At 41.1% G+C, this 13,205-nt stretch overlaps 1 protein-coding gene across 3 annotated transcripts in view; it reads right to left on the reverse strand.

The window, feature by feature from the left end:
* Positions 1 to 10,334, reverse strand: part of RIC3 (RIC3 acetylcholine receptor chaperone) — a 32,925-nt gene extending 22,591 nt beyond the window's left edge. For all 3 annotated transcript variants that reach the window (XM_054725380.1, XM_008151066.3, XM_008151065.3), the window contains exon 1: positions 10,211 to 10,334. In XM_054725380.1, the coding sequence (XP_054581355.1) occupies positions 10,211 to 10,334 (124 nt within the window). The remainder of the gene's footprint in view (positions 1 to 10,210) is intronic.
* Between the last annotated feature and the right edge of the window lie 2,871 nt (positions 10,335 to 13,205).

Consider the following 13,205-nt stretch of genomic DNA (forward strand, 5'->3'; position numbering starts at 1 on the left):
GATACAGAGAACATTTTGACGTTGCCAGATGGGAGGGAGGGTTGAGGGGTTGGATGAAAAAGGTGAAGGGATTAAGAAGAGATTGGTTGTTACAGATTAGTCATGGGGATGTAAAGTACAGCATAGGGAGTACAGTCAATAATATTCTAATGACTATGTATGGTGTAAGATGGGTACAAGATTTTTCAGGATGTATATGTCTAATCACTGGGGTAGACACCTGAAACTAATAAATAGTATATGGCATCCATAACTGAAACATAAAATTTATGTTTTAAAAATAATATTATTAAAAATAATAAAATTATTTAAAAATTTATTATTAAATTTTTTAAAAATAATTATTATTTAAAAATTTATTATTAAAAATAATAAAATTTTAAAAATAAAAGAACAGAGGAAAGGTGAACAGAAAGACACAAAAGCAATCAGCAAGAAAGAGGAGCAAGACTTAGAAGAACCACATAAGGAGGTCAAGGTCCAAAATAAATTAGGATCTACAAAAAGGGTAGCGAAAGGGTATTTTTAGAGCAAACAGCAACTTGCCTGATAATAAAATGTAATGCTGAGTGAGAATTTCTTAACCTTTATTTTGCTTCCATATTCTCTATCAAAGGAAGTAAATTTTGTGTTAAATGGAAGAGAATTAACAATCCTAATGGGGGAAAAAATAAAATGAAGTTCCAGATGGGTGAAGAGAATAAATTCAAGCCTATTCACTAAATAATTTCTACCAAGAAGACTGAGAACACTTACAAATAAGGTCACTGAACTAAAAAAACTTTTAAGAAATTATATCAATAAAAAGAGAAATCTTGAGAGAATGGAGATAGATAACTACTGTTCCAGTTTGCAAAAATATAGAAAGTGAAGGGTGGACTTTTCAACTACAGAGAAGTGAGTAACTTAGATTCTAAAATGGACTTTTCCATTTTATGATGGAGTAGATGGAGGGGAAAAATAGTACTTTTTTCCTTATTAGAAAAGAAATGCATACCTATGGGAAATTGAGAAAGTACAAAAAAGTGTAAAGAATAACAACCACCCATACTTCATCCAGAAATAACCACCGTTAAAATGTTGACCCATTTCTTTCTGTTAAATAGTGAGTATATCTTTACTTTTCACGTGTAGCATATGATTTTCCCCTATCATTTAAAACTCATTAATATAATTTACTGGATTCATAATGGTCCACACATGCACACATAATAATTTACATAACCATAAAGAATATAATAATAACAGTAAAAAGGTAATGGCTTACAAATGCTAACAGAGGAAGCCATAATCCCTAGGAGCCAGCATTCATTAAGCACTCAATTTACTCATTATTTCATTCATTAGTAAATATTTATTGTCTACTATGTGCAGGCATGGTCTAAAACTGGAGATACAGCAGTGAACAAAACAAAAATCCCTGTCCACGTAGAACCTCCTTTGTAAGTAAGAAAAGAGATAATAAACAAGATAGTGATAAATACTAAGGAGAAAAAAATAAGCAAGCTAAGGAGATAGTACGTGTTGGGGGTAGATTTTAGCTCAAGTGGGTAGAGAAGGCTCAGGAGATATCATTCAAGAGAAGGCCTAATAAAAGATGGAGAAAAGGCAGATGGATATTTTTTAAAAGAGCATTTCAGGCCAAGAGAAAACAGCAAATGCAAATTCCCTGAAGTGGAAGCATGCCTGGCATGTTAAAGAACAGCAAGGAGGAGGCCAGTGTGGTCAAAGCAAAGTGAGAAAGCAGGAAAAGTAGAAAGAAATGGCGAAGAGGACTAAGTAGGGCCTTTTAGGTCATGTACAGATTTTGTCTTTTCATCTGAGTGAGCCAGAAGCCACTGGAGGGTATTGTGGAGGAGAGAGACTTAGGCTTTGATAGGATCAATATGGCTGCCTTATTGAAGACAGACTGAAGAGGGAAGGAAGCAGGCAGATCAAAGTCCAAAGCAGACAGTAATGTGGAATAAAATAATCAAATGACCAACTGGTGGAATAACTCTCTTCACAAAAGATGCATTCCTAACAGCAGTTTCAAATGACTGATACTTTAAGAAAATAATTTGCGTGATCTATCAAAAAAACATGCTGTCATAATCAAGAGTGAAATTGTGAAAAAAATATCATAAGGCAGTGAGAGAAATTTGAACACCGACTGGATATTCAGTGACCTTATGGAATTACTAGAGGCCCAATGCACGTGCAAGAGTAGGCCTTCCTTCCTCCGGCTGCCAGCACCAGCTTCCCTCTGGCACCAGGGACCTGGGCTTCCCTCACAGCGTCTGGTCTAATTAGCATATCACACTTTTATTATTATAGATTGATTTTTATGTGTGATAATGGTACTGTGGCTATGTTTTAAAAAGAATTTGTGTTTTTAGAGATGTATACTCTATCTTTAAGTATTTAAGGGTAAAATAATCCAATGTCTGGGATTTGCTTTCAAATAATCGAGTGTATAGGGGGGAAAGTAGGTAGAAATGCCCATGACACAAAATGATAGTTGTTGAAGCAGGGTAATGTGAATTCATTTTACTACTCACTCTACTTTTGCTTAGGTTTGAAAATGTCCCAAACAAAAGATGTTTTAAAAAATCAAGAATGGCATATAGCTAAGAGAGATGGTAAATAAATACACTGAATGGAAAAATGAATGCTCTGAAATAACTTCAAGAGGCTACAATAATAGACCAAATTTAAACAGGTAAAATGCAACAGGGAAGACTATAAAGTATATATTTGGTTCCAAAACATCAAGTAAATAGTACAAAACAAACAAAAATCTATTTTTTAAAAAACCTTAGGATTCTCATATACAGCAAGATCAGCAAGTAAAAATGCCAAAAGTCTAAAGCAATCCCCCAGGATGCATTACGTATAGGATTTTAAAAAGAGGCAGTATGCTGCTCTTCCATGAGCTAATGGGTTTACACATGCCGTTATTTACTTTCTAAGAGGCGATGTTGAGATATTTGCAACTATGTCATCATCTATGTCACGTGAGGAATGGAAGAGGGAGCTTGAGATGTCCAAGTAAGAAAACAGACTAAAGGGGACATGATACTAGTCCTCAATTTCCTGGACTCACCATCTTTCCCCTCAAATCTACTTTTCCTTCACTCCTGTTTTGGTGAAGGGCATCACCATCTATTTAGTCACCTAAACAATGACCTGAGAAAAACCCAAGATACCTCCTTCTCCCTCTCCTTCCACTCCTATTTAAAAATGTGTCTTAATATTGTTCTCCTACCCACTGCTGACAGCCTCCCCTGTTCTATTTACCCCTCTTCCTCTCGTACCCCTATTTCCCTTTGGCAATCACTCTCAACTTCAGAGCAGTTAATCAGCATATTCTTCCCACCCAAACACTGCAAATAACTTAATTCAAGCCATCAAAGTTGGTGGATATGTTAGTTGGAACCACTGGAGAGTAAGAGTGAGGTGGGACTGAAGGAAGAATTTAAAAGAGAAGACACACTCTTTCCCTGAATAGAGAGAGTGATGGCTGGAACAGTGGCAACCATTGTTGCTATCCTGAGAGAACAGTCAGAGGGCAGAACCAACTTCAGAAGGAGCCCGGAAGTTAAAAGGACACAGAAAAATCAGAGCTGCAGCCCTGATGAGATTGTGAATCTCTGGATCAAACAACACTGGAGGCCAGTTCTAACACAGAGTCTTCTCATTTATAAGACAATAAATTCCCTTTCTGTTTTAAGAGTACAGTTCAAGCTGAATTTTCTGTCAGTTGTCATGAGTATCCTAACTGACCAGCGTAATGAAGCTCATGATGTCTCCACTGGAATCCTGCAACAATCCTCTCCCTGAAGAAATCCTCACAACACAGCCTCCATGCTGCTGCCAGGCATCTTTTCCAAAACCAGACTAGACGTCTCCTACCTGGTAGCAAACGTACAACGGCCTCCTCTACCTTTGGAGTAAAATATAAACTCCTAAAGTATGGCAGAAAAAAAATCTTCAGTTTGGCCCTTCCAATTTCTCTGTCTCATCTCTTACAATTCTAAAGCTATTTCAGGGTTCTGGTTTTTTTTTTCTCATGTTCCCTCTGATTAGAATGCCCTTCTTACTCTGGGTGATAAAAACACTTTAAGAGATACCACCTCAATTTAGACAAAGAATGCAAAGTTGATTTAATATCCAAAAATAAATCATGTAATACATTATATCAACAGAACGAAGGACAAAAACCCCATAATCATCGCAATTGACCTAGAAAAAGCATTTATATAATTCAACATCCCTTCATAATAAAAACACTCAACAAACTAGAAATCGAAGGGAACTTCTTCAATCTGATAAAGGGCATCTACAAAAAAACCCACAGCACTTCTATTCAACATTGTACTAGAGAGGTTCTTGCCTGGGCAGTTAAGAGAAAGAAATAAAAGGCATTCAGATTGGAAAGAAAAGTAAAACCATCTATTTGCAGATGACACGATTATGTTTTAGAGCAAATAATTCAGCAAGGTTGCAGGATACAGTATTAATACACAAAAATTAATTGTATTTCTATACACTAGCAAACAATCTAAAATAAAATTAATTCAATCTATAACATAAAAAAGAATACTTAGAAATATATTTAACAAAATAAGATTTGAACACTGAAAATTACAAACTTCTTTGAAAGCAATTTAAGACTTCAATAAAAAGAAATATTTTGCTCATAAATTGAAAGCCTTAATATTGTTAAGATGGCAGTACTCTCCAAATTGATCTATAGATTCAACACAATCTAGTAAAATCCCAGCTAGATTTTTTTCTTTCTTTTTTCTTGCAAAAATTGACAAGCTGATTCTAAAATTTAAATGTAAATGATGGGTCCTAGGTGTCAGAAATCAATCTTGAAAGAAAACAAAGTTGAATTCACAATCTCAAAACTTACTACAAAGTTACAGTAATTAAGACTGTGGTACTGCATATATATACATACATACACACACACACACACACACACACACACACACTCACGGAGTGGGGCAAAAAGTAGGTGTACAGTTGTAAGTATGTGAAACAGTTTCTTCTTTTACTAGAGGCCCGGCGCACAAAATTCATGTGCGGGTACAGTCCCTAGGCCTGGCCTGCGATCAGGGCCATCTTCTCCGGCTGCCCGCAGCTGGTCCCGCCCCCCGCCATCACCCACCCCTGTTCCTCATTTGCCATCAGGTGACTGGTGCCTGACAGCCGGTGGAAGAACGAGAGGTCGGCTGTTCCCACCCGCTTGCTCGCCCTGCCCCTGCTGCGAGTCACCCTCTGTGTGTGGGGCGACCATGGGGCAGGGGCCTTGGCCTGGTGCCACCCATGTCCCCCACCACCCAACTCCAGTACCCCATTCGCCATCAGGTGATTGGAGCCTGCCGACTGGGGAAACGGACTGAGAGATGATCAGTGATCCTCATAGTGACTGGTCCAGTGGTCATTCTGGTCATTCCGCCATTAGGGTCAATTTGCATATTACCCTTCTATTATATAGGATTATTTATTAATTATTGTATATTTTCCATACAAGCAATGTAAACCTACTTTGCCATACTCTGTATATATCAATATATGTATATCAATGGAACAGAACTGAGATTCCAGGAATAAACTCTCTCATTTATATTCAACTGAATTGACAAGGTTGTCAAAGCCATTCAATGTAAAAAGAATAATTTTGCTGGGACAACTAACTGCATATCCACATTAAACTGGACTTCTACTTAACATTGTATACAAAAATTAACTCAAAATGGATCAAGGACTTAAATGTAAGTGCAAATACTATAAAACTTGAAAGCAAAGGCATAAATCTTCATGATCTTGGATATGGCAATGATTAATTATGAACCAAAAGAAGAAGCAACAAAAAAATAAATAAATAAACTGGACTGCATCAAAATTAAAAACTTTTCTTCCTAAAAGTACACCATCAAGAAAATGAAAGCAATCCACTCAATGGGAAAAAAATAATTGCTAATCATGTATCTGATAGTGGACTTGTATCTAGTATAAAAAGAACTCTTAAAACCAAATAATAAAAAGTAACTCAATTTAAAAATGGGCAAAAGATCTGAATAGAATTTTCTCCAAAAATATACAAATAGCCATTCAACACATGCAAATGGCTCAATTATCAGAGAAATGCAAATAAAACCACAAGGAGATACCTCTTCTCACCCACTAAGATGACTATAATCAAAAGGGCAAACAATAACAAGTGTAGGCAAGATGTGGAGAAATTGGAACCGTCATACACTGCTGGTGGGAATATAAAACAGTGCAGCCACTTTGGAAAATAGTCCAGCAGTTCTTCAAACAGAGAGTAATAAATCACATGACCCTGAAATTCCAGTTAGTTCCAGCCACACTAAAGTGTTCACATTTGATTCCCAAGAGAAATGAGAACATGTATGTACACAAACATTAACAGCAGCACTGCTTATAATAATAAAAAATATAAACAACCCAAGTGTCCACCAACTGATGATAAAATGATTTTAAAATGTGGTATATCCACACAAAGGAATATTACTCAGCCATAAAAAGAAATGAAGTACTCATACATGCTACAACATGGATGAACCATGAAAACACTATGCTAAGTGAAAGAAGTCAGTCACAAAAGATCACATACTGTATAATTTAATTTATATAAAATGTCCAGAATAGAAAAATTGATAGAGACAGAAGGTAGATTAGTGGCTGCTCTAGGGCTAGAGGGTGATGACTAAAGATTATGAGATTTTTTTTGGGGGGGGGGATTAAATGTTCTCAAATTGATGGTGGTGATGGTTGCACAACTCTGAATATATTTAAAACCACTAAATTGTACACTTTAAATGGGTGAATTGTAAGGTATGTGAATTATATCTCAAAAAAGCTGTTAGGTGTCACCCCAATGAATTAATTAAAATAAAATGAAAAAATAACCAATGTCACCCCAGTAAAGTTAAGAAATTTTTAAAGCTGTTAGAAAAACACATATACCATATTCTCCTCCGACAACTTTCTTGCCTCCCCCCCGCCCCCACCCCGGCCAAAACACCTGACCATTCTAACCATATATCTGCCCGTTCCCTGCAAGGTCTTGAGACCTGTAACTGATACTTTTTGCACTTAGTTGTTGTCTGTTTTCCTCCACTAAGCTGTGGGTTCCTCAGGCAGAGATCTGGCTTATTTTTTCCTGGAATTCACAATAATAGTAACTGTATACTGTGTGTATTCTATGTGAAAGGGTGCATCACAAATATTTGCTAAAAGACTATCTTAATAGTTGTCATGTAGAAAAGGGATTGTGCTTTTTTTTCACATACTCCAATGGGTAGAAATGGATGCTACAATGACACAAATTTCAAGAATTTTTATATAATTGAGACTGCCCCTTTCTTTAAAGCAGGGTTTCTAGGTTCTGTGAATTCTCTGAATTGATACACAAATTCTAAATGTATACAGAAAAAGTACGTGCATTTTTCTAGGGAGAAAATCCATAACTTTCATCCAATTCTCAAAGGGATATGTAAGCCAGAAATGGTCAGGAGTTGCTGTTTTTAAAATGTTAGTGACCAAGGGCAAGGGTTTTAGCAAATTCTAGTTACCAGAATATATCATTTAAGATTAGTTTTTTCCTAGATTATACTACTTCAGTAACTAATGAAAAAAGTGAGTTCACTATTATGGCAGATAGCTTCATAGTCTTAAATTATTCATTTAAAAATATTTATTAGTGTTATTTTAACCAGATGCTAAAGAAATAGTGGTAAACAAGATAAGGTCCCTGCCCTCAAAGAGTTTACAATCTAGAGAGCAGAAACAAAACAAAACAAAAATGAGTAAACAAGAAAATTTCATATCACATAGTCACCCTTGCAATCTATCTATATAATAGAGGAATATGCAAATTAGCAGGATGCAGTAACATCATGACCTGAGGCTGCATGGTGCCTGGCCAGGGTGAGGGACCTCAGGCCACGCACCCCGCCCCACGGGGCTTGACAGGGGATCTCAGGCTGCGCCCCCCACCCCGGCGCCAGGCTGGGAGACCTCAGGCCATGCCCCCCGCCCCAGTGCCAGGCCGGGGGACCTTAGGCCGTGCCCCCCTGCCCAGTGGGACTTGATGTGGGAACCTCAGGCCATGCCCCCCACCTCAGCGCCTGGCAGGGGGGCCTGAGGCTGAGCGCCCTCCCGCCTCCCCCTCTCCCCCCCGACCCAGCAGGGCTTGATGGGGGACCTGAGACTGCGCACCCCACCCGGCGCCAGATCAGGGGACCTGAGGCTGCACGCCCCGCCCAGCACCAGGCTGGGGGACCTAAGGCTGCACCCCCCGCCTGAGGGGCTTGACTGGGGTGGGGCTGGCCAGGTCTGGGACTCCTGCATTTTTGAAGCGCATGTGAATGGGGACTTAACTCTAGGTCCTGCAGCATGCCCCCAGACTCTGACAGGAGGGAGATTTTCATATATATTTTACTAATTTTCGTTCATCTCTGATACTTCTATTATAGAGAAAGGGCAAATAGCAATATTAAAATATTTCCTCTAATTCCCTTTTAATGTGCACGAATTTCATGCACCAGGCCACTAGTAAAGAATATAAAAGCCTGGACAGTATGGCTCAGTGATTAAGTGTCGACCCATGAACCAGGAGATCACTGTTCAATACCAGGTAGGAGTACATGCCCAGGCTGCAGGCTCAATCCCTGCAAAGATTCTAACAGGAGAACATTGAATACCAGCACTTGAGTTCTCAAGGGAAAGAGCCATGTCTAATCTCTACTCTCCACTCTACAACACTCAGAAGAATGTCTCCCACTCACATTCAAAAGAACTTATTAAAGATAACTCAGAATAATGGGAATTCAACTCAGTAATATGCTGTTTTAGAAAAACCTTTATTGCTCAAGATTATCATGAATTTGCTTTCCTTCATGGCAGATGGTGTCATTAGACAAGTGAGTAAACCCTTTACGATTTTGCAATAAAGAAAAAAGTAAGAACAAATATGTAAAATGTTTTTTAGGAGTCTCAGGCAAATTGTTTTGTATGTATAAAGATTATCAAACAAATTCTATCAAAAGAATTCTGGGTTTGATATGTCCTCCACCCCTAGAGCCTAGTTCTCTGTATTTGGAGTATTTATAATCTATGATGTACAAGAGGGTGGGACTACAGCTAGTGTGCACCAACTAGAGGGAAATGGATTTCAGTTTAAAGGGAGCTGTCCAAAAACCAACAGGCTGAGCATTAATGGAAGTGTTTGGAGACCATAACGCCATGCCGTAAGGATGATGCAGAGATAATGTACAGGAGGCAGTTACAGTGGCATCTCATCACCTGTTCTCCTTCCCTCTCCCAGCCTTAGGCATTCACCTTTGCACTCATTCATTACGTAAAATCCCCGGAGTGCAACCAACAAGATGAATTTTTAAACATGATGTCATCGACATCATGTCAATAACAAGGGATCAACAAATTACTTAAGAAAAGGGACCTTAATGATTTGTTCACTTCAGAAACTAACACTTGGATTAAAATCAAGTCACAAGCATACCTCGCTTTATTGACCTTCCCAGGTGTTGCTTTTTCTTTTTTAAAAAAACAAACTGAAGGCAAGACCTTCCGCCAGCAAAAAGATCACGACCGGTGTACTGCGATACTCGCTTTATTAGGGTGGTCTGGAAGCGGACCCACAGTATCCACAAGGTATGCCTGTATTATTTTTAAAGGCACACACACCCACCCACAAAGCCCGAAGCTGTGAGCACCCAACATCAAATTAAAACCACACAAGGAATTAAGGTTAACAACACCAACTCCAACGGACTTTATTACACACAAAAGCACAACAGAAAGCACACGGAAACCTCCTACACAGGGATCCCAGGAGGGAGCCCTCCTGACCCAAAGCACCTGCCGGAGATGAGCTAAGCCAGTGAGAAGGGGCAGCGAGTAGCGGGCGTGCCGGCCACTCGGAGCGCCCGGCGCGAGCGCGCAGTCCTGGCCCGGGAGCGTCAGGAGGCACAGGGCGCAGGGGAGTGGGGCCCCCCTGCCCTCTGAAGCCAAGGGAACGGCGGGGTTTGGCACCTCCCAAACGCCGCCAGGTCGGCCTTCTCCAGCCGGCTTTGCGGCTTTGCAGGTGGGGACCGGAGACTCCCGCCTCACCCCATCCCTACAGGTAGCGGGGATGCCGGGCGCTTCTGGGGAGCTGGCCCGCGCTTACCTCCGGGCGCCGGCGCCGGCTCCTGTCGCTTTCCGCGGGACAGGAAGACCTTGGGCAGCAGCAGCGACACAGCCAGGACGACCCCCGAGGCCAGGGCCACCCTCTGCAGCGTGGAGTACGCCATGGCCGCTCGCCCTCGCCACAGGTGCGGACGCGAACCGGAAGCGGAATCGCGGCGCCGGCGGCCTCCTCGGAGCGGACCGCGGGCTACGCCGACGGCGACGCGCGAGGGACAAGTGCGTTCGGCGCCCGCACCTCCCACTCCGCGGTGCCGGGCTGACCCGCTCCTCCCGCGAGGTTTCACTGTGAACGGTACCGCGCACTCCCAACAAATGAGGAACTCCTCCTGCCCCTACCTCCCCGCCTGCACCTGTGCATTCTGCCCTGTGCATCCTGCTGCCTGAATAACCCACACTGCATGCCCCCCTCCTTCATCCCCACTGACCACCATTGCTCACTACCCACCCCAGACCACGCCAGCCATTTCCTCATTACTTCAACAAACTGACAGTCTTCCAACCCCCCACCCTCATGCCCCTCGCATCCATTCTCCATCTGCGGCCAAAGCAGGGTAATGCTAAAATGCAGGTCTAATGATCTCTCTCCCCAGATTAAAATGTCTCAGCAACTCCTCTTTCTCCTCAGAACGACTGTCAAACTCATTTCCAAGACCTCAAGGCCCCGCAGATCTTGTCTTACCAGTGTTCCTTCAAACCAGATCATTTGCTATATCCCTGGCATGTTCCTTACTTTGCTTGCCCTGTTCCCTCCGCACCCCTTAAAAACTCCAAAGAACATCTGAAATATACTACCCTCACGGAACGTTTCTAGTCAGCCTCTCCTTCCTCTGGATCCCCAAAATTCTTCCTTACTGTCTGTATTATCTATTTAATAAACATTCTTTTAGTTCTTACTGCGTCTCAAACCCTGAAATGGTACCACAGGGGCTGATGAGGAAGATGGGTTCCATAATGGGGCAGATAGGCACCTCAGCAAGGAAATGCAGGGAATATTTTGGACTCTGTACATTAAAGTGAAGTCCTTCAGAGAGAAAGCCTCTAAGAAGCAAACTAATTTGCCCCTCAGGACCTAAAAAGTCTTAGGAATTGGAGGCACTGCGTTCCTTTAAAGGCAGAGATGTGGAGTGGGGCTGACTAAAGAAGGATTGGTTGAAAGTCTAACCAATTGGTTCAAAGTCCTGACTAAAGAAGGATTGGTTGAAAGTCTGGTTAAGAATCAATGGATAGTCTCCAAATCTATTCCTCAATTATTGCAGCCAGGTGGTTGCCCCTACTGGTGTGGTTCAGGCATCATCATCATCGCTATTACCAACATCATTAAATGTTATTGAGTGCTTACTATGATCCAAGTATTTTACATATCAAAACAATTCATTCTTCTAACAATGTTATGGAGCAAGCAATACCCATTTTACAGATGAGAGAACCAAAGAACAGAAAACTTAAGTAACTTAACAATAATTATGCAGTATAAATTGGAAGCTATTATTTAGACTCAGTTGTACTTACTTTAAAACTTGGCCTCTTAACTACAAGTTTTACTTTCTGGAACCAGAGAAGCTCTGGACTCACGGACAACATGTGCAGGTTAGGGAAGTAGCGACTGATGGGATACGAGTTCTAAGAGGAATCTAGGATGACCCCTCCAAAATTCGGGCGTGGGTGACTGACTGGTTAAGCACTAATTCCATATTACAAAATTTTGAGAACAGAAGAATCAAGTTTGTGAGAAATATGATGAGTTCAGATTTTGACTAGTTGAGTCTGAGTTTCCATGAAATATGCAACTGGGGCTAGCCAGTTGGATATATGGGTCTGAAGCTCAGAAGAGATGTTTGGCTGGAAACAAACGGAAGTCATTTGCCCATCAATAGTAATGAAGTTTGGAAGAAGATAATGTTAGCAAGAGTGCTCATGAAAAATGGTAAGAGGCCTCAGTGGAAACCTATGTTACATCATTATGTTGAAGTTCCCAAGTGTGAGGACAGAAACATGACAGAAAAGAAGATAGTGACCAGGTGTTAAAATCATGAATGAATGAGGAGTAACTGGAAGGTTGGAAGGTACAGGAACAGACGAGCTAATATTCCAGAGTCCAAGCTCTGGACCCTACTCTGCTTGAAGCCTTCAGTGACCACCTCCTGGTTGCCATATAAAGTCCCAGCTCATTGGGGTCCCCTTTGAGGATCTGCATAATGTATCCTCTTTTCTCAAATCATGCTCTCCTCTATATGGGTCTGAAGCTCAGAAGAGATGTTTGGCTGGAAACAAACGGAAGTCATTTGCCCATCAATAGTAATGAAGTTTGGAAGAAGATAATGTTAGCAAGAGTGCTCATGAAAAATGGTAAGAGGCCTCAGTGGAAACCTATGTTACATCATTATGTTGAAGTTCCCAAGTGTGAGGACAGAAACGTGACAGAATATTTCTCTCTCAGGATACTCACCTGGTTCCCTTCCCTCCTCGTGTGTGTGTGTGTGTGTGTGTGTGTGTGTGTGTGTGTGTGTTTTATTTAAGAGAGGAAGGGAGAGATAGAGAGAGAGAGAGAGAGAGAGAGAGAGAGAGAGAGAGAGAGAGAGAAACATAATATGAGTTAAGAACATTGTCCTCCATAATGGGGGTGGGCCTTACCCAACCAGTTGAAGACCTGACTAGACCAAAAGACTGATCTCCCTGAGTAAGAGAGAATTTTGCAGCAGGAGATCTTCAGACTTGAACTGTGGCATCGACTTTTCCGGGGTCTCTAGCCTGCCATCCCACCCTGCGGATTTTAGACTTGCCCACCCTCTATAATCACATGAGCCTATTCCCAATTCCTTAAACTCTCTCTCTCTCTCTCTCTCTCTCTCTCTCTCTCTCTCTCTCTCTCTCTCCACACACACACACACACACACACGATTTGTTCTATTTCTCTGAAGAACTCTGACTAGTCCAGTAACTTTGGCTATTTCTAAAAATGGAATTCCCCCATGAAT

The sequence above is a fragment of the Eptesicus fuscus genome, chromosome 13, assembly GCF_027574615.1.
Source record: "Eptesicus fuscus isolate TK198812 chromosome 13, DD_ASM_mEF_20220401, whole genome shotgun sequence".
Taxonomy (NCBI): Eukaryota; Metazoa; Chordata; class Mammalia; order Chiroptera; family Vespertilionidae; genus Eptesicus; species Eptesicus fuscus.